Here is a 21,806-nt window from a genome sequence, read left to right on the forward strand (position 1 = left end):
GGAGCCTTCTCCGGGCTACGGGGGCAGCGGAGAGCGGCCACCTTAAAGCCGGAAAGACCGGTGGCCACTGCGGCTGGTCGGTTTAACCGAAAGGTGACTTCCTGAGCCTCCATTTGCGCGGCGGGACCCAGCGCGGAGGTCGGCCCGTGGGGGCGGGGCGGGTAGTGCGCGCGCAGGCGCGCTGGCGTGCCTCGCCTCGGCAGGGGGCGGGGCGCCTATATTACGTGCGCGGCGCCGCCCCTGCGAGAGGACGTTGCGTGCTCGCTCGCGCCAGGCGGGTCTCCGTGTCTTGCCTCGCGAACTCGGTGAAAGGAATTGGCGCCGTTCGACACCAGGCGGGTCCGCTCTGCAGCACTCAGCCATCTCCAGCCGCAGCCGCCGCCAGGGCCGACCAGCAGCCGCCGCCACAGGCCGAGGGAGCCAGCAGTCAGCGGTGAACCGGGGCCCTCACCATGAGTTCATCTCCGGTTAATGTCAAGAAGCTGAAGGTGTCGGAGCTGAAGGAGGAGCTCAAGAAGCGGCGCCTCTCCGACAAGGGCCTCAAGGCCGATCTCATGGATCGACTCCAGGCCGCGCTGGATAACGAAGCCGGCGGCCGCCCCGCCATGGAGCCTGGGAACGGCAGCCTCGACCTGGGTGGCGATGCGGCCGGGCGCTCGGAAACAGGCCTCGAGCAGGAGGCCGCGACCGGCGCCGAAGACGACGAGGAGGAGGAGGGCATTGCCGCTCTGGACGGCGACCAGATGGAGCTGGGCGAGGAGAACGGGGCGGCGGGGGCGGCTGACGCGGGAGCGATGGAAGAGGAGGAGGCGGCGTCGGAAGACGAGAACGGCGACGACCAGGGCTTCCAGGAGGGGGAGGACGAGCTCGGCGACGAGGAGGAGGGCGCGGGCGACGAGAACGGCCACGGGGAGCAGCAGTCCCAACCGCCGGCGGCGGCGCAGCAGACCCCCCAGCAGCGCGGGGCGGGCAAGGAGGCCGCGGGCAAGAGCAGCGGCCCCACCTCGCTCTTCGCGGTGACGGTGGCGCCTCCCGGGGCGAGGCAGGGCCAACAACAGGCAGGAGGTAAGAAGGCGGAAGGTGGCGGGTGAGTGTTGCGTTGTAGGTGCGCGCGGCGGGAGGCCCGCGTGGGGACCGTGCCCCAGGCCTGCCGGGGCCCCCAGGGGCGGCCGCCGCGGGAGGGGGGGTGGGGAAGCCCGGGGCCGCCAAGAGGATCTGCTCGCCATGCCGGCGGCGTCTCCATTATGTATGTCGGGCGCCGGGGAGGGGGGGAGCTGCAGCTGCCGTGGTGGGGGGGGGAGTGGAGGCGGGCGGGAGCGCCGGCCGCTGGAGCGCTGCGTGCGCGCGGTTCGGGCACATGTCTGGGTGGGGGGAGGGGGAAGGTCCCGGGGCGGGCGGGCTTTGGCGGGTGAGCGCCGCGGTATTGTGCAAGGCTGCGCAGGGGCTCGGTGTGACGTCACTTCCGGCGGGAGGCGCCGGGCGCGGAGAGCGGGGCGGAAGCTCAGTACAATGCGGTGGCGGGGCACGCGGGCTCGTGATGGGGGAGGGGGAGCCCACGCTACCCCTCCCCCGCTTGCGCGCGGCGCACGTGGGGCTGGGCGGCAGCGTCGCCCGGTTCTCTTCCCTAAATGCCTTCTGGAAGGTTACCTTAGGCTCGCAAAAATTAGCGTCTTTGAACAAACTGCGTCACTGTCTCCAGGCCAGTTTCTGGCCGATCGGTTTTTGTTTTTTTTCTTTTTTAATTAGCTTTCGTTTCGAGGGTTAAAGTCGTAGTTCCAGTGTGGAGAAAAAAAAACAGTTTTTGAGGGTCGAAACAGAAAAGTACATTTCACCATTAGTCTGCGGCCTGGTTCTTAAGGCGGTGGTTTGTGTCGTTGTAGGAGACGGCAAAACAGAACAGAAAGGAGATAAAAAGAGAGGTGTTAAAAGACCTCGAGAAGATCATGGCCGAGGATATTTTGAGTACATTGAAGAAAACAAGTACAGCAGGTAGAGGATCCTAACCTAGTTTCCGTTTGAACCCCATTCGTTCTGCACGGTGGGAACAGCTTTATCAGGAGACAATTGTGTCTTTCAGAGCCAAGTCTCCTCAGCCACCTGTTGAAGAAGAAGACGAGCACTTCGATGACACAGTGGTTTGTCTTGATACTTGTAAGTGAAGCGGGCTTCCCCGCTCTTTTCTCAGCTTTTTAAGTGTTAGGAAAGGTGGTGATCTCAAAAGTGGAGAAACCCCGTTAGAGATTTAAAGCAGGAAGGTAACAGTCATGTTCAGGATACAGTAGTTTATTATTCAGCACTACTTCATATTGGTAATTTTAAAACTATTAATTGGTAATATTTTTATGACTTGGCATTTCCAGTACTTAGGGGTTTAAAGCTAATACTGAATTTTGTTCAGCTTTCAGAAACTTGTTTTTTAAAAACCTGCCTGTAACTTGACCTTAGGTAATAGGATATTTTTTTATTTTTGTGGAGCTATATTAAGTGAGCTATTTGGGCTAGTTGAATACTTACTAATGATTTTCCCATTAGCACACAAGTATATTCCCTATTCTAAGGATTGTAATATTACCTTTTCAATAACTGCTCTTTTGTTCTCAATTCCAGTTCAGTAGCTGCTGCTTTAACATAAGTTGATTTCTTCCAAAGACCTGGGGCAGCAGCAGTGGGCTATCTGAGCCACTAGCTTTCTTCAGCAGCGAATGGTATCAATGGCAGCGCTGTAAATATGCTACTTTACCCAGTTGGGTTGCAATTGAGTATGAAGAAGTATTGCAAACCATGAAATGGGCTTTAGCTGTCAGATTTGTATTTTGATCTTTTAAAAAGTTCATTAGCTTAGTATTTGAAAAGGATGTATAAACATTTTGGTGTGAGCAGAACAAAAAAAAAAATCAGTGCCTCAGTGAAGAGTTAAAAGGTTTCACATGAGCCGGGCGGTGGTGGCGCACGCCTTTAATCACAGCACTTGAGAGGCAGAGGCAGGAGGATCTCTGTGAGTTCGAGACCAGCCTGGTCTACAAGAGCTAGTTCCAGGACAGGCTCCAAAACCACAGAGAAACCCTGTCTCGAAAAAAAAAAAAAAAAAAAAAAAGGTTTCACATGGTGGAAGGGGTTAAAACTTGGATTCTCATTTTCCTTTATACAGATTGTGTTCAGAGTCCTGAGAGTTAATTCAGTGTAAGGCTTGGACTGGTTTCTAACTACATAACCTTTTACAGTCAGTGAAGTCTTGACAGGAGGGGAGAAGGAGCTGATTTGGAAGTTTTGTTTACTGAACTGTAAAAGAATTCACAGGGTTGCTTAAACCATGATTGAAGAGAACATTGCTACTTAGGAAGAAGAGTTTTAGATCCAGTCAGCCAGGATTATTTGTTTTAAACACAAATAATTGATAGCAATCAGGAATTTTATGAACAAAGCTTGAATTTCAAACTGCAGATGAATTCAGTATCAGCCAGCAGCTTTCTAATATAACATTAGTTGTCAAGGGTGAATTCTAAGAAAGCTGCATGATGAGCGCTAGTGACCCAGAGACAAATAGGTTCAAGACTGGATTTGTATAATCCAGGCAGCAGTTAATACCTAATTGTGATACCTTACTAGGAAGACTAAAGCAGACCTAAAAGGCTACACATTAACACTTTAGACCGCCAAGATTCTTGGTTGAACTGGCTTATAAGTTTTCAGAAGTGAGTTGATTTTTAGAACCCTGGTGTCAGTCTACCAAGTACAGAATGAAGAGCTCTCTTAAAATAGTTGGTGGTGGCTTCCCTTCAGTTTTTATTGTCACGGGTAAATTCTACCTGGTTCTGGCATACTTCACTTTGATTTCCTGCTGTCCTCTACTGCTTGCCTCTAAATCAAGGTAAAGAGCAGAGCAGGTATGTATTGATGTTGCATTCTCAATCATTTTACATGCTTAGAGCACTTGAAACATCAGCATTGATTGGCAGTTGACTTTTTAGTGTATGATGACGTCTGCCTTGGTGGGAGTGGGGCTCAATGAGAGTAGGAACGAGAGCATGATATAAAAACAGTTCAGTAATAAATGAAAAACATCTGAATTTTTTCTACATAGCTGAGATACACTGGATGTCAAAAATAATTTGGCATTTGATATAATTTCAGATAACTGTGATCTGCATTTTAAAATATCAAGAGACCGCCTCAGTGCTTCTTCCCTTACAATGGAGAGTTTTGCTTTTCTTTGGGCTGGAGGAAGAGCATCTTATGGTGTGTCAAAGGGCAAAGTCTGTTTTGAGATGAAGGTAAATCTAATTTTGTGACTTCCCAGCAACTTTGTATTGGTTGATGGAACCGGTCAGAGGAACCTCTTAACGTTTCCTCTGAAGTAAGCAGGTCTTAGGAGACTGTTCCGTTACATTTTTTAATATCACGAGTATACAGAGCTAGTTCACTTAAGGTATTTCTGTAAGTTTACATTAATTCAGACCTTTGTTAGTTCCATGTATCAGCTTATTAGTTCTGAGAGGGGAATGTGTTTAGCTAAAGATTGATCTCTTTGTTGTAATAGCAAGGGAAGAAGTTGGCCCATAGCCCAAATGAAATAAACTTAAGAGTTCGAGGAATTGCCTTTGGGTTTTCAGCTTAATCATGTATGTCGCTATTTGATTTTTCAGGTAACGGAGAAGATCCCAGTCAGGCATTTATACACAAAAGATATTGACATACATGAAGTCCGCATTGGCTGGTCCCTAACTACAAGTGGAATGTTGCTTGGTAAAGTTTATATTTGAGTACTGCAGAAGCGGGAATGTTTAGGATCTGGTTACAATATGAAGTGAGACTTAGAAAGCTTTGATCTGATTTTGCCCATTCAGTGTTACTATTCTTCTATTTTACAGTTAGAAAGTGCAAGCAAGGATACTTAAACTTTTTTCCTCTTGTCCTTCTGTAGTTTTAAAGATGATTAAAACAGACTACCTTTGACACATAAGTTATCAATTTACTGTTTATATCATAGTGGACTGTAAGTCGGTTAAGCATTTGGTAAAGAGATGGCTGTCAGATTGTCATGTGCTCACTAATGCTTTCTTAGCAATCATTTTAAATAGGTTAGGTGGGTCTGAACTGCCTAGGCCCTAATTTTAAGTTTTTGGGGTTTTCCTTTTAGGTGAAGAAGAATTTTCTTACGGATATTCTTTGAAAGGAATAAAAACATGCAACTGCGAGACAGAAGATTATGGAGAGAAGTTTGATGAAAATGACGTGATTACATGTTTTGCTGTAAGTTAAAATCTCTGTAAATGCCAGTAGCTGTGTATATAAATTAAAGAAATTCTATCAGTGTGATTATATACTAGATCTACGTTAAAGACGGGAGAGGCCTAGGAAAAAGAGGCTTAGTGGGTAAAGTAGTACCTGAGTTTGGATACCTTGTACCTATGTAACAGCACAGCAGTATCTGAGTTTGGGTGGGGACTGAGGAGAAACAGCCAGTAGAGCTGAAGCCTTCAGCTCTGGGTTTAGCAACAGGAATAGCCCTGACGGAGCCCTGGCCACGAAAAGCAGCTGAATTGGAGGAAGACATTTCAGGGACCACTAACACAATTTGATATAAAAACAGGAATGGTGTGAAAAATATCCTCTAAGTCATGGATCATGTCTTGTGTTTATGAACATTAGTTTACATTTAGCTTAAACATGTTAACTGTGGGGGGATTATACTTCTGTGTACCTTGACAAGTTTAGAAAGCTCAAAAATAGATTCAAGCTGATTATAAAAATTCTGTTCAACAGAATTTCGAAACTGATGAAGTTGAACTCTCCTATGCAAAGAATGGACAAGATCTTGGTGTTGCCTTCAAGATCAGTAAGGAAGTTCTTGCTGACCGGCCACTGTTCCCACATGTTCTCTGCCATAACTGTGCAGTTGAATTTAATTTTGGTCAGAAGGAAAAGCCATACTTTCCAATACCTGAAGACTCTACTTTTATTCAAAATGTCCCCTTAGAGGACCGAGTTAGAGGACCAAAGGGACCCGAAGAGAAGAAGGATTGTGAAGTGAGTTGTTAATGTGCTATCTGTGAAATGTTTATAATATTGAGCAAGACCTACATCAAGCAAGGATAAATCCTTGGGAGGTTATAATATTGTTAATACTTACTGATGAATGATGAAGTTGTAAAAGTGTTGCTGTCTCTCCACCCCTACTGTAGGTTGTAATGATGATTGGCCTGCCAGGAGCTGGAAAAACTACCTGGGTTACTAAGCATGCAGCTGAGAACCCTGGGAAATACAACATTCTTGGAACAAATACCATTATGGATAAAATGATGGTAAGTAAAATTGAAATTAAAATGGCTAGCAGAGTGGTGGATAATTCTAAGGGGCGGCAACTTAACGGTGGCTTGTTTCCATTATTAATATTTTAGACAGAATTTTGGCTAAAAATGATATACCTAGCTAATCTATCTTCAATAAAATATGTTCAGTGACTACTTCCTCCAGAAATTAATCCTTAAAAGCAATTTAAAGGGCAATTTAAAGTCATAAAAGCTCTTTATTTTGGTTTTTCAAGACAGGGTTTCTCTGTAGCATTGGAGCCTGTCCTGGGACTTGTAGACCAGGTTGGCCTCAAACTCAGAGATCCACCTGCCTCTGCCTCCTGAGTGCTGAGATTAAAGGCGTGCGCCATCAGCGCCCAGCCCAAAGCTACATTTTTTTGTAGTAATGAAAGGATGCAATTGAATTATGTTTTAAGTGGTACCAGTGTCCTGTATGTATTTGAAAGCTTTTATTAAAAATACAACTTGAAGTATGCAAATTAAAATTTTCTTGGTAGGTGGCAGGTTTTAAGAAGCAAATGGCAGATACTGGGAAACTGAACACGCTGTTGCAGAGAGCCCCGCAGTGTCTTGGAAAGTTTATTGAGATTGCTGCCCGCAAGAAGCGGAATTTTATTCTGGATCAGGTAAGCAGTAACTGTGTAACTTTGAAGAAAACGTTAATTGATGATGAGGTGAAGGATTATCTAACTCTTCTCTTTATATCCTTTAAGACAAATGTGTCTGCTGCTGCCCAGCGGAGGAAAATGTGCCTGTTTGCAGGCTTCCAGCGGAAAGCTGTTGTTGTTTGCCCAAAAGATGAAGACTATAAGCAGAGGACACAGAAGAAAGCAGAAGTAGAGGGGAAAGACCTCCCAGAACATGCTGTCCTTAAAATGAAAGGCATGGAATTTTTAAAAAAAATTGTTAATGTGCCGGGTGGTGGTGGCGCACGCCTTTAATCCCATCACTCAGGAGTTCGAGACCAGCCTGGTCTACAAGAGGGAGTTCCAGGACAGGCTCCAAAACCACAGAGAAACCCTGTCTCAAAAAAACCAAAAAAAAAATCGTTAATGTCTTCGTGGTTTATGCCTGAAATACTCTTACCACCAGTACATTTAAAGATTATACTAATCTTAGTAAATAGAATAGTGTTTGGCTTACTCTTCAAAGGGTGTTACTAAGCCATGACCAGATACTGTAATAGGTTGAAAGAAATAAAGATATTCAGAGATGATTAAAAGTTGTAGGATTTACAGTAGTTTTTGCAAATTTAACTTAATCTGACTTTATTCTCTGTAGGAAACTTCACCCTGCCGGAGGTGGCTGAATGCTTTGATGAAATAACCTATGTTGAACTTCAGAAGGAGGAAGCCCAAAAGCTTTTGGAGCAATATAAAGAAGAAAGCAAAAAGGCGCTCCCACCAGAAAAGAAGCAAAACACTGGCTCAAAGAAGAGCAATAAAAATAAGAGTGGCAAGAACCAGTTCAACAGAGGTGGTGGCCACAGAGGACGCGGAGGATTCAATATGCGAGGTGGAAATTTCAGAGGCGGAGGCAAGTAAATTTTAGTGTTTGCTTAATTGAAATTTAGAAATGACTGAGGTCTTTACAGTTTAAGTTTGAAGTAGCCAAGAAGAAAGTTTCTTAGCTAATTCTATGCTGCCATGTTTAACTGGTATGTAATTTAAAATTTACAGTAGATGTCGGTAGTAGGTATACAAGTGTTAAAATGTGGTGTTGCTTGTTTTTCACTAATGCTATAACTTGACAGTAGGAATTATACTTTGTTTACAGCATAACTAAACTGAACTCTGTTTGTGTTTAGCTCCTGGGAATCGTGGCGGATATAATAGGAGAGGCAATATGCCACAGAGAGGTGGTGGTGGTGGAAGTGGTGGAATTGGCTATCCATACCCCCGTGGCCCTGTTTTTCCTGGCCGAGGTGGTTACTCAAACAGAGGGAATTACAACAGAGGTGGAATGCCCAACAGAGGGAACTATAACCAGGTAATGACTCCAAGAGGCGCTGACATCTATAATTTGGTGTAGAACGTTGACATAATTTCAATGGTGGCATTGAAATAATTGCAAAACAATTTATTGATCTTTAAATTTCAGATATACTGACAGTAACAACAATGAGCATGGGTGGGGCTTTATATAGGGTTTCTAAATGCCCCTAAAAATTGAAACTTTTTGTTCAGAGTTCTTTGTTTACAGATTTTATTTTCTTTCATAGAACTTCAGAGGACGAGGAAACAATCGTGGCTACAAAAACCAATCTCAGGGCTATAACCAGTGGCAGCAGGGTGTAAGTAGTTTCTTAAGTGATTAATAATATAGTGTTTATGTTTACAAGAATCAGGTGGAAGTGTTCTATATACATTAGTAGGACAAGTTGTCTATTGTTAACGTGTTATAAATTATAACCATGGTTAGGCTGGAGTTTAACAGTTTTTTTTTTAGATAAAGTAATATTTATTACATATGGTTTTATTATATGGTTTTTTTAATAGTTTTAATTACATAAACTAACCCAAGTCTTGTGTTTCTTTTTGTAATGTGTATTGGTAAATAATATGGGTAATTGGTAAATTAAAACTTAAGTCTCTGGTCTTACGTAGAAATTAAGTGTGACAAGTATAAATTTGTTTTCAGCAATTACTCTGAATTAGATCATTGTCATTTCCTAAAAGCAATTTGAGTGGCTTATTGATGTTTTTTTCTTTAAAAACAAAATTTTCTCTTACAGCAATTCTGGGGTCAGAAGCCATGGAGTCAGCATTATCACCAAGGATATTATTGAATACCCAAATAAAACGAACTGATACATATTTCTCCAAAACCTTCACAAGAAGTCGACTGTTTTCTTTAGTAGGCTAACTTTTTAAACATTCCACAAGAGGAAGTGCCTGCGGGTTCCTTTTTTAGAAGCTTTGTGGGTTGATTTTTTTTTTCTTTTCTTTTTTGTACATTTTTAATTGCAGTTTTAAAGTGATTCGTAAGAGAACCTCAGCATTGTGCACGATAAGAGAATGTGTCAGTATTTCAGGGTTCTACATTTTATCTGTAAAATGTGACTTTTTTTTTATCACAACAAAAGTAAAATGTTGCTTTGTACCTGGTGTCTTTTATTAAGCATTTACTCCCCCATTTCTCACAGAGAATAACAGTCGGGAGTCATTGTCACAATAAAATAACAATGTTAGCAACCAGATTCATGGAAGGACTAAGTGTCCTCATGAATTGCACAAGATTCTGTACTGCTCATGATACACTCCATCCTCTCTGTGAACTGGTGGGTAATAGTGAAAGAAATTTCTGACAAACCGGGAAGGCTATTTTTTTCTGTTCAACAACGGAATTTGGAACAATTGGGAATGAAGATAAAATTTGGAACCAAGATTTGAGAAGATGGAGTGTATGTAGAAGGGCTTTTAAAAATGTAAACTTGGTTGCATTATATGTGGAGGCTCAAACTTGTGAAGGTTAAATACCATAAATTTTTCCATTTGTTCTGCATTTTGATTCTGAAAAGAAAGCTGGCTTTGCCCATTTCTTATTAAAAAAAACTTGTTGTAAATCCAGTTGTCTAATGGGATCTATATGAAGTTAGCTATGTCTGTATGCCCTTCTCCCACAAAATACTGTATAACTAGTGTGCTTGTAGTAGTTAACTCCACCATCTTTGTAAGCTAATGAAATTGTGAGTCACCCATTTATATCTTTTAATCATGTCAGTTCTCGAATGGGTATCTCCTTAGCCTGCTGATTTCTTTTTCTTTCTAAAGAAAGTGGGTGGAGAAATTAATTTAGACGTTTGTTTGCAATAAAAGAATTCATTTTACTCTTGTTTGGGATTCTCGCCATCAAGGTTCAAAATCCCTTTATACTACAACTCCCAAGAGGAGAAATTAAGTGTGTGCTCTCTGGACAGCTTATTCTTTTACTTTGTACTTTGGAACATTTAGGTTTTAAAAACTTAAATGTACACTGACGATTTACAATATAAAGCTGAATTCTTCCCCTCCCCACAAGACGACTTATAACATTTATGAGGGGCAAAGGTACTGGCTGGGAGAAGTTAATGCTCAGTTGATCATGTTTACAAAATGCAAATGGCTGTCCTCACCTGACTATATACATATATGATACATGAAACGTTGGGAACAGATGCTTTTAGAAGCCATCATGCAAGCCAGTCATTGATTTCACTACTACACAATGCTGCTAACTTAACTAGCTATGTGATAACATTAGATCCCCAAATTGTAATTTTATTGGGTTTGCACAGAACACTTAAATCTTCTAAAGGAGCCTCACTATGAAGTGAGGAATCAGGAGTCAAACTGTAGAACTAAAATTAGAATTTAGTCTAGCATACCAGTATTTTTTAGCCCGCTTCTGGTAAGTTCAGGTTTCCTGTATTGGTTGCTGTAGGATTTTGTTTAGGTATTTTAAATCATGTTTGTTTTTTGTTTTTTTTTTTAATGTGAGTTTTGTTATACTTTGCTCCTGGAAGTTGCTACAAGCTAGTTAGATGAAACAGGTGGCCATAGAAATAATTGACACTAAAAGGTCTTGCTTGGCATTTGGTTTCAGCAGTAAATAAACTTAATGCCAGTAATCCCTTATGTGAGTAACTGCTGTATAGATATATTATTAGGACTATATTCCTAACCTGGGGAGCAATTCAAACTTTTAATTCAATCAGTATTGATCCCAGTATTTTAGTTTGTGCCATTCAAGTCTTGTGTAGACCTACAGACTCCAGGAACAGGAGAACAAGGGTTAACTGATGAAGTAGGACATGATGTGTATATGGCACAAAAAATAGGGAAAAATTCAAAGGGAGTGAGCTACACTAATAATTGCATCTGTGCTTAAATTCTCTTTGATTTAATAAAAGCAAATGCATTCAAAAGCAGATCTGAAGGAAAAAATTGACTTAAGCTCAGTGGTGAGCAAAATTGAAATATTAGTTTGAAATAAGTGATTAGAAGAAAACAGATTTTATTGTTTTTGTTCGGACATGCTTTCGATCAAGCTGAGCAGCATGGTATCACAGACTCATCTACAGAGGGGCAGAAGAACTGCAAGCATGGGCTACATATTTCAAAGTGAGAACCCTTTAAAGGTCTTCCCTTCCCCCAGTAACAGTACTCTTTGAAGAAACAATTAAATCCAATGCCTGCTGAGCAAAAGCTGGGGAAACGGCCTTTGTACGCCAGTGGCAGAGAATTTGCTTAGCAATACTTAAAGGCAATGGGATTTGTCAACTGGTACTTAGGAAAATCATGTAGATTAATAACAAGTGTAAAAGTATATAAGAACAAACTGGCATAGTCTCAGGACTGCAGTACATAGGGCCTTGACTAAGAAGGCTTATACCTCTTTAGTGTAAAAACAAATTTTAGATTGATTACAGAAAAAAATCAGTTTTTTTTTTAATTTGGTTAGATCATGTTTGGTATTTAATGATTTCCTGTTAATGGAAATTGACTTTTTTAGACGCTTGCTCATTAATGTAAACTACAAGTCTAATAGACTCTCCTACACAAAAATACTTTAATACCTTCTTAGGTAGTATACAGTTGGTGTAAAAGCCTAGTTATATGTACATCAGTGTGAATATTTTTTAATGTAGAATAAGCTTTAAAGTCCTAATTTTTTATATGAATGTAATATTTTTTATTAAAACGAACAGAATTTATAGCAGATTGCACTCCAGTATTCATTCAGTTTCCCCCAGAAAGATAAGAACAATGTTAATGGGTAAGATTTATGAGATTTGAGTAAGTTTTTTCTGTATTAAACATTCTTGGAGTTGGGTATTAGAAGTAACATTTGAAAACTGCTAAATTGTAACTTGAAATAGTTGAGCCAAGATGTAGTTATTGATACCTATCAATTGAGGGCATAGTTAGGCAAAAGTTACTTGAAAGGACTTTATAGAATAAACCACAAATCTTGGAATAATTACCTTCATGTCTTATCTAAAACACTTACTAGCTCTCCCTGGAGAGCATAGCCAGTTAGTGCTTTAGAGTTTTTAGTCCCCAGATTTTATTTTTGTTTTTATTTGGTTTGGGTACATGCTTGTAAGAGACAAGTATTCAAAGAAGTTTGGCTAACTTATGTTGGACTAGCCTTTGTCTCTAGTTCATTAATATCCTTATCATTAACCTTTTTCCCTCCAAGCCCTTGGAAGTGATTTTTATAGTGCTGATTGAAGGAGTATGCACCCTTCCGAATATTGGTGTAGAATAGTGGTTAAAACCAGGTCTTCCAAGTACACTGTGTGCTAGTTTCATTTTTAAACACAAGAGTCAGTCTCATGCCAAACAGTGGGTTCAAAGTAAGAACTTGGCTAGGAATGATATCTTTCCCCTTTGAGTAAAAGTATTTAGAAAATGAACTACCTTAAATTTATAATTACAAACTTTATGCCAGTGGACTAACGGGTGTTGAAGAAAAGTGATGGGCCGGTAACTAGTCACCTATCAATACAATCTTGAGAAATGTCTGTATGCCAAAATTAGCAAGAGAAGGAAGTCGATGGGGGAAGGTTTATTTGAACACAACTGAGCCCTCCATATAGGGAGATTACTGTATTCTGAGTCATTGATGACAGTTTAGGATACTGTTTATTCTGAACAGCCATCCTCTAGGAAGGTTGCAAGCATTTCTTTTGGACAATTGAACACCTTGTGTGGCAGTGACATAATGCCATGTTCAACTTGTGTAAGTTAATTTCTGGAGTTTGCTTGGGTTTGAGTGAGCTAACAACACTGAATTGTTCACCTGCTTTCCTTAAACCATCCCATTGGGTGAAACTAGAAAATAGTTTACCCACTAGAAGGAAATCTTACACTTGGAGGACACCTAAAAGTTACTGACCAAAAATTGAAGTCACAGACCAAAATTTGGTGTGAAATCAAATTATTAAAAGCATACCTAGATAAAAATATGGTTTGTCAACTAAGTGTCTAGCCAGTTGAGATGGGGAGGAATCATGGACAAGTGAGTGACAAGAACAGAGTTCCAGCATACTTCATTTTCTTGTAGCTTAGTAATAAAAGCAATGTGTTGATTTAAATTTCATCTCCTTTTTCTTAGTCTGTCCATGTGACTGTGCTGTGTTGAAGAGTAAAAGGGGCCCAACTAAATGTGTTCCAGTGATTCTAATAGGTATTCAAATTAATTGCTGCTTGTATATTAACCAGTTATGCTAGGTTTTCAGGATCATCTTACACAAAGCTATTGCAACCAAGGACGGGACAATTTCTAAGCTTTCCTGATTTTGCCTTTTTCAGAAGTGAAGTGTTTGGCAATTGACAACTATTTCTAGGTTTGCAGGAATATATCTTTAGAAAGACTCTACCCAAGTTTTAAGACATTTATTACCCTCAGGCCTATTTATTGCCAAACAGCGACCTTTAGGTTATTTTCTGACCTAGATTACCAATTTTTTTTCTTCTGCTCTGACACTAATAACAGCCTTAGAAAATTTGGGAAATAGGCTGTATGGGCTTTTTGGAGTAATGAGGTGATACATTGAAGTCCAAGATTAGATGAGAAATAAGCTGAAACCTAGAAGATGCTAAAAGTTAATGGGAAAGTGTGGTGTGAACTTTGTGCCATCCCTGGGGCATTTACTATAATAAGCAAAATACAATGTCACCTAGATGTTTCAGCTTTGTGGGTTTATATAGTGAAAATAGCTGTACCCTTAAAAGGGCAACTTAACAACTTTCAGTGAATAGGCAGCCAAGGGTTTTAACTACTGTTAGGGAGGAAAGGTGCAGAAAAACTTAAGTAGGCTTTAAGTTTGTCTGGCAATGCAGATTTTCATATCATGGTATAGAGGCATTTACTCAAACATCTTTATAGTGCATGAGATTGGTCTTCCAGTGCTGTCCATAAACAGGTGGTTTAGAGATTCAAGTACTTGAGTTCCCTTGTTCTACACTAAAAGTGAACATTAGAAATAATTTGTCTAGCCAGGTGTTAGTCTTAACATTTTTGTCAATATCTTCATTTGAAACTGGGTGTAGTAAATACAGTTGAAAAACACTCATAATTTCAGCCACATGTGCTTATCCAATAGTTGGGCAGCCATGACAGGATTATAGAACTTTTAATCTAGTAGTGCTTACACTTAATTGTAAACTGTAACACATTGAAAAGTTTCTCTAATTTTTTTGTTGCATCAGCTTTGCTTTCTGAAAAAGTTGAAAATATTTAAAGTTGGACTTATGTATAAAAATACCAGTATTTGGGTGGTAGTAATGGATGCTGGCTATTATATAAACCTGATAATTACTAGACCATTAAGCTGCTTCAAAATTGATTCTAGAGGACCGTTATAAGTCAGAATTACAGAAATTGTTTAATTTTCCTACTTACTAAGGTCTGCGTACCCAAAGAATAGTGTATATTAACATGACTTTTAAAGGGGTGCTTTGACACCTGTCACAGATTTTTATCTAGGAATAGAAGGATTCAAACCCTATTTGATCCTTAGCTCTTTGCTGAAAAGTGCATAAACAGGAATCCTGAATTTATTATATAGACCTCCGCATTATATAATCGAAGCAAAGGGAAACCATCGATGGAGTTAGAGGTACGTAGACTAAAAAGATGCTTGCAAATCAAATACTGGTTTTAGCATAGTTGAGATTTATTGTTGCCAAATTCAGTCAACAAGTCACAAGTCCAGAAAAAGCTGTTTATTAAATTTCCCTGAGGTCCTTTTACTGAGATGGAGAAGCAAGGAATTAAAGAGGGAGGGGTTAAGGGAGGAGGGAAAGGAATACAGCCTAGGATGTTAGATAAAACTACCAAAAGAAACTTCAACACCACTAACACTATAATTCTATTTTAATCAGCTATTTAGCTGGTACCTACTGCCTTATCACCTAGTATGAAATTTGGGATTATCGGAACCATGAAGGAAGCAATGTGCACAAGAGGGCGTTGAAGGTAGGTTGAGCTTAAAATCTGCAATATAATTTTGGGTTTGGGGTGGACATGGTATTTTAGACCCTACCTAGTAATACATAGCACTGTAACTCAAAATTAAGCCTGACCTTTTGGGAACCTACATGTGGTGTGGCTCGATGCAAAATCACCTACTAAAGGCACACCCTGTTTCTGAGGAAAATGGAAGGTTAGCAAAGGTTTCTGGCAAGCTTGGAGATTGTGGTGTGCAAGAGGTTTGGTGTCGTTTTGGTTGGGATGACAGTAGGTTGAATTAAGCTGGTCCGTAGTAATTATACCTGTTAATACCAGCATTGGAATGCTTACAGTGAGATTAGTACAAGACTAAAAACAGTGCTTGCAGAAATAATAGAAAACATTCCAGGGAAGCCAAGAAAACTTAAATGCTTTGTGGCTCTTTTTATTCAGTTGTGCTGCTGTGAAACTGAACTTTGTAAGTAGTGAAGATACTGGAAATGTTACTGGCCAAGAAAGGTTTCTCTTTCACGGTAAGATAATAACTGCAGTATGATAAAGCTAGAACTTAAATCAACAACCCTGTTAGGTTCAATCTGAGAGCCTAAGAACACTCACTGCACAGCTTGTTAAAATAATAGGTTGGCCATTTCACCATTGACAAATACTGCAAATTACCTTATATCAATGGCTAAGTCCTGAGGTGGTTACCGGCTGAAAACTTAAAGTAACATATGTGTGTGTAAAAACCATCATTGACTGGGTAGTTATGCAAGTCTGCACCCCCACCCTTCATGGTGATCAAAAGGAAAACAGTTTTTTGTTGAAGGATAGAGAACAGAATAATTTCAGATATTGTCCTTTGGGTCATCCTGACAGCAGTAGGACCAGTAGTGGATATCCTTGTTGAAGTGCAGTTTTTCCTTCAGTCTGGTTTAGTACATACAACACATAAGAAGGTTTTACACTCCTGTGTTTTTTGAATGAGAATTGTGCAGTGTTTAACAAGCATACTGTACTGGCTTCCAAGACCAGAAACGTTTTCATGCAAGTGACACAATACATACAATTCACACACAATGAGTTTTTTTTATTGTACACAGTATATACATTTGTGGTGTTCCAGAGGAGTAAGTAGTTCACTTTGGGTTCTTTATGCTCAGGGTTGCTCAGCTGTTGCTACTGCTCTTGAGTTTTCTTTCAGGATCAAGATGGGTGCTTTCATATAAAATCTTATTTTTAATTCCTTCTCTGGCGATTCTCTCCTGGATTCTCTGCTTAGCAAAATTATACCTACAATGGAACCTTAGAGAAAATATGAAAAAAAATTACTAGTTTCTATATGACCCAAGGCATTTTAATTTCACACAGATTTTCAAAATGACTACTCCCAAATATATTTAAGGTGTTAAAATGATTGTATCTGTTGTAGAACGTGTATACTGTAGGAATCCCTTGGGTTCCGTTTGGCTCACTATTTAAATCGCTTTCATATCTTAATGCAATCCTCTGCCATTCATCTGTTCAAATATACAATGAATGCATTGCCATAGTCTTAGGACAGATTTTGATTTAAAAAAAAAAATCCTTATCTGAGTGTTGTGGCTTTAATCCCAGTAGCACTCAGGAGAGGATGCCACAGGGGTCAGCCTAGTACTACTACAGTGGGGGTCAGCCAGAACAAAAAACCCTCCCACAATGGTTTGTGAAGGTGGTGGCTGCATGCACACACCTTTAAACCTAGCACTTGGTGGGGGGCAGAGTTCAAGACCAGCCTGGTTCCAAGACACAAGAAATATGAATTTTCTGGAATATCTAGCAAACGTACCAGCATCCTAAAGTCACCAGGATAAATCCTCCTACTCCAACATCACATGATCTCCTAATCCTACCTGTCAAGAACAAGTGAAGTAAATATGATCATGTTTGTAAAAAACGTTTTACCCCAGAAATGTTTAATACTTAGAAGAAATACTCACTGGTCACCAAGAAATGTCCAAGTCCAGCCACAACTGATCCTAGTGAGCCATATAGAATAGATTCTCGTGCACATGGAATGTTCTCAACATCTAAAATTCCTAGGAGCTTAAAGGGCTAGGATAAAATGAAAAAAATCCTAGACTGAACAAGAAAATAGAGTTAAAGTACTACTATAAACATTACCACTTACTAGTTATAGTAAGTGTGTCCTATCTAATTTACCACTTTGACAAATCAGTTTGAATATAGTGCCACTTAAAATTCACTGGGTGAACATAGTAATTGCAGGAAGAAATACTTCATATGGTCATTTTTGTATTTGAACAAATAGCTTTATACTTTGTCCAAGGACATCTGTTGCTCACATGGGGAATGGAATGGAAACAGACTTGACATTCTTGGACACTGGTAACCTGTGATTGCAATCCTAGCAATCCAGAAACTTGTAGCAAGAAGGCTGCTATGAACAGAGATTGGTCTGAGCTCTAGGAGTAAAAGTCTCAGAAGCAAGATTGTAACTTGGTAATGTAGCATGTGTGAAAGAAGCCACCTGTGTTGGGATTCCAGCACTGGAAGGAAAAACAGGTCTGGATAACTGAATGCCTTCTATGGTGCGTAAGAGATGGCACCTACAATGGAAATGAATGGGTGGGGGGAAGGACAGCAAAGTAAAAGGCAAGTCAGGTCCTTTAAAGATGGAGACAGCTGAACCTTGCCTATGTCTTTCTTACTGTTGGCTCAAGGATCTGCTTGAAGATAAAAATGTGACTTTGATTCTCATTAAAGTAAAATTATGCTTTCTCAGATAATTGTTTCTGGCTTGTTTTTTGCTTCTATCACACACCCAACTTTTAGGTGTCTTCATCAATGTAGCAGGCCTTTGTAGTTGTAACCTTGATGGGCTGGGCTCACATAAAATAGGTCATTCCATTCCTAAACTTTAGAGCCTGAACACCCTCACCCTGAGGAATCAGATGGGGTAGCGGGTCCCTTTAGCTTAGGTTTCCATCCATGACATGGAGTGGATACAATGCTACAAAATGGGAATCTAGTCAAGATAAAGTATGCAGCTGCATCCTAATCCAAAGCCACCTTGGTTAGTTAGATTCTCCATTGTGATTGAGAAACCATTGGTCCTTTGGACAGATCAAAGTGTAGATTCTTCCAAAGCTTTCAATTCATCTAAAATATGCTTGGGTTGACCCAGCAGTTCTTGGCACGTTATCCCTAGCACCTGTGGTTTCCAAAGAGACATGGGCACCACGCTGGGCATGCTGTGCACCAGGCATACCAGCACTGGTGAAACATCCTTTTGATCAGAACAACTATCAATTGCACAGGATCACACTTGGCCTTAACGCTAAACTTTTTATGATTGGGCAGGTCCTCCACCAGTGTTCCCAAGCTTTTTGCTTTTTTTTTTTTCTCTTTTGAGTACTGATGCTATTTGGATGGGTGCTTATTGGGGCAAGGACAATATCTTATGGCAGTCCTGCTTACAAGGGCTCTAGGGATTGAGCTGACCATTACTAGCCCCAATCAAGCTACCACTTTTCTGGTCCCTTTTTGTGGCATCACTAACATTACATAGATACCTTCCACCTATACTCCCACTCTCCTTTGTTTCGAGCATAGCCCCTGAATGGGTATAAATAATCAGTCAAGGCCAGTTATTCCACCGGCCTGGATTCACCCTTGTGGCCCCAAGTTTTCCTGTCAAATCCTATTTATACGCTTTCCTGTTAGTGGAACTTAAAATTGTACTTAGTTGTCTCGTTCACTCATTTTATAAGTATTTTAAAAATCTGTCAAATCACATTTACCCTTTGTACTACCAAGTTATTCAGTGAGTACTTTAGGCCTCATCATGGCTTTTGGTTGTACTTAGAACTAACCATTGCTACTAAGGCCCCCTAAGCTCTGAGGAACTTTGCATTACATTCTCCACTCCAGACACACTAAACAGGGCGGTTATCTCCGGTCTGACTTAATTGAAATTCGACCGTTTACCCCAGTAGGTTGTAGGCTTCATAAGTGGAGACTGTCTCCTTTTTGATTACAGCCCAATACACGGCAGTACTCGATGCATTAGCGAATTTACCTTACCTGTGTGCACGAGGGCTAGTATGTTACAAGCTAGCCCAGGCTGTCCGTGCCTCAGCCTCCTAAGTGCTGAGATTACTGACACGTGTCGCCTCGCTCAGCTCGGAGCAATTTTCATGGACCCTCTACTAACTCTTGCTGCCAAAGTACAATGCATTGCTAGGTTAATCAGATCCTGCGGGTTTGCTCTTGCGTTTGCATCAGCTGGCAATTTGGCACTTACATGGAGATCTGAGGACTAGACTGCCGGAATCGCTCGCGGTCATGGGGACCGGGCTAGGAAACCGGGGCGCCCTCCTGCGCGCCCACCCCCACATGCCCCTCGGCGTGCTTTACCTTTCTCTCCGGCTCCTGGGGCTCTCGCGCGGCAGCCATGGGTGCCAGTCGTCACTTCCGGCCCGCGATGGAAGCTGAGGGCCCTGCCCACCCTCCCGCGCGGCGGCGGCCATCTTAGGGAGCGTTCCTGTGGCTGTGCCCGCAGGCCCCCTCCTTTGTTCCATGGCCCACGACACAATTTTCCAGTCCCGAAAGCGGCCATCAAGAATGGAACGAGAGAGGAGGCAGCCTGGAGAAGCGCCACCGGCTCCTGTCTCGCCGGCGGGGTGACCCGAGCCAGGGAGCGCCTAGAAAGTTCGCTTCCCCGAGCCCCTCCTCCGCCTTAACCGCCATTTCCAACCGTTGTGCGCGTTCCCGTGCCGGGCATCCGGGCGCGCGCCGAGGGCGGGGCCGCGCGTCGCGCTCCGCTTTGTCCTCGGAGAGGGCGGGAGTCCGGGGGTGGACGTGCCCGCGCTGCCGGAAGTCGCCTAGCCCTGTTCTCGTAGGTCCCGTCTCCTACGCGTCCTTTGTCCCGGCTTCGGTGACCTTGGCGGCCGCCCGCTTCCCCGGCCTCGGTCCCTCGCGGCTGCCTCCCGGCGTACCCGCGCCCCTCCCCTCTCCCCCTCTCTCCCCAGGTTTAGAAGGTTAAAAATAACAGCGCGCCGCTGGCGTGGAGGAGACCCGGGACAAGATGGAGGCAGCCGCTAGCTGGGGACGTGCGCCAGGCGCGCGTCTTCCGCCGGGAGGGAGGCCGTGGGGTGATGCCACGGCGACATAGCGGGGATGAGCCCCGAACGTGTGTGTCGTTGGGCTGAGTGTCAGCCCGTTCAGCAGGCGGTAGCGGCTCGGTTCCCGGGTTGATGCCTTGGATACAGCCTTGGGCCTCTCTTTGTTTATCTCTCTTTTTCCCGATTTGGGCTCTTCCGTTCCAAACGGTCCTCCCCGGAAAACGTTCCAGCCTGGCATTGTGCGGAGTCATTCTGTCTCTTAGCGTGGTGCCCAGTGCCCCACAGCGTTCCTAACCACCATCCCGGCTCCATTCTGTCTCTCATGCTCATTAACTGCTTTCCTACAATTCCAGGATGGAAAAGTGATTTATATTTCTGTGTTTGTACGTGGTAGATTTGGTATTTTTAAGTTTTTTTTTTTTTTAAATTTATGCTAGAGAGTGTAAAAGGCTGTAATGTTCCTAGGGAATAGAAAATGGAACTGCTATATTGACAGTTTGGGGTGCTCTGGTCTGCTGAAATTCTTGGCTAGCCAGCTTTTGAATTCTTGTCTAGAAGGTATTAATATTTAAGGTAGTATTTATTTAAATATTTAGTATAATATTCCATAAAGGATGGAGAAATTCTTTTGAATTCCTGATTGTGGTATGAAGGACGTCACTGGGAAAGTACCAAGGAAATAAATAATGTCATTTTATTTGTGACTTGAGTTGGAGTCTATTTCACTTGTCTTTAAAAACTGTTCTTTGGGTTCATTATATTAAAAGTTCTTAATTTAACAAAATGGCAGGAGTTTCAGTTTCTTTGTTGTTAAAAATGGGTAGTGAGAAGTAACTCAGCTGTCATCCCTTCCTCCTCCCTGAAGGTGTGGATGATAACAATCAGTTTCTCCCCAAAGGGCAGCGTTTTTTTCTGGAGCCAAATATGAGTGAGTGGCCATGGCCCAAGAACATGGACTCAGCCTGTCCCCAAACCACATTAAACATAGTAACAGTTTTATCACGTTTATATGGTAACAAAAGTGATAAGACATTTTTAAAACACACCGATGGAAACATCAGGTACAAGAGACCTCTGGCTGTAGATTTTCTATGATGACGGTCTTTGGGATTGGGCAAACCAGTGTTCTGTTTATACATTCTGAAAGGATAGGTACAAGGAGAGATGTTAGGCTAAACATAGAAGTGGGAGGTGAATGGCTGTTGAGGCTGAGGACAGCCTCAGATAATTGGCTCCAGGCCTCTACTGTCGCAGTGGAATCAGCTGACCTTGTAGAAGTTTTAACCTGGGAGGGAGGTGAGGTGCGGTGCGAGTGTGGCTTTTTTCCTTGGGAACTACAGTTCGCAAAGCAGAAGGGCAGTTATGTTTTCCCAAACTGTTTCCTTTCCTTAATTAAGTTACTACACAAATACATAAATTTTCAGTCCTT

At 42.0% G+C, this 21,806-nt stretch overlaps 2 protein-coding genes across 3 annotated transcripts; one reads left to right on the forward strand and one right to left on the reverse strand.

Moving 5' to 3' along the window:
- Window positions 1–243: 243 nt before the first annotated feature.
- Hnrnpu (heterogeneous nuclear ribonucleoprotein U) lies at window positions 244–10,140 on the forward strand. The gene is made up of 14 exons (XM_005348986.3): window positions 244–1,065; window positions 1,881–1,989; window positions 2,078–2,151; window positions 4,132–4,271; window positions 4,644–4,743; window positions 5,138–5,250; window positions 5,764–6,027; window positions 6,183–6,302; window positions 6,809–6,937; window positions 7,025–7,193; window positions 7,593–7,847; window positions 8,119–8,300; window positions 8,533–8,604; window positions 9,046–10,140. The coding sequence occupies exons 1-14, from the start codon at window positions 453–455 to the stop codon at window positions 9,097–9,099; spliced, it is 2,394 nt and encodes a 797-aa protein (XP_005349043.1). The 5' UTR covers window positions 244–452; the 3' UTR covers window positions 9,100–10,140.
- Window positions 10,141–16,315: 6,175 nt separating this feature from the next.
- LOC101986729 (cytochrome c oxidase assembly protein COX20, mitochondrial) lies at window positions 16,316–21,068 on the reverse strand. Of its 2 annotated transcripts, XM_005348988.3 has the most exons (4): window positions 19,671–19,779; window positions 17,231–17,345; window positions 17,080–17,143; window positions 16,316–16,556 (listed from the first exon to the last, which is right to left on the reverse strand). In XM_005348988.3, exons 1-4 carry the CDS (start codon window positions 19,707–19,709, stop codon window positions 16,421–16,423), a joined length of 354 nt encoding a protein of 117 aa, XP_005349045.1. In that variant the 5' UTR covers window positions 19,710–19,779; the 3' UTR covers window positions 16,316–16,420. The 2 variants fall into 2 exon arrangements, with proteins under 2 accessions (XP_005349045.1, XP_026635593.1); XM_026779792.1 differs by lacking the exon at window positions 17,231–17,345 and having other exon boundaries at window positions 19,671–21,068.
- Window positions 21,069–21,806: the final 738 nt, after the last annotated feature.

This window comes from Microtus ochrogaster, chromosome 6 (assembly GCF_000317375.1).
Source record: "Microtus ochrogaster isolate Prairie Vole_2 chromosome 6, MicOch1.0, whole genome shotgun sequence".
Taxonomy (NCBI): Eukaryota; Metazoa; Chordata; class Mammalia; order Rodentia; family Cricetidae; genus Microtus; species Microtus ochrogaster.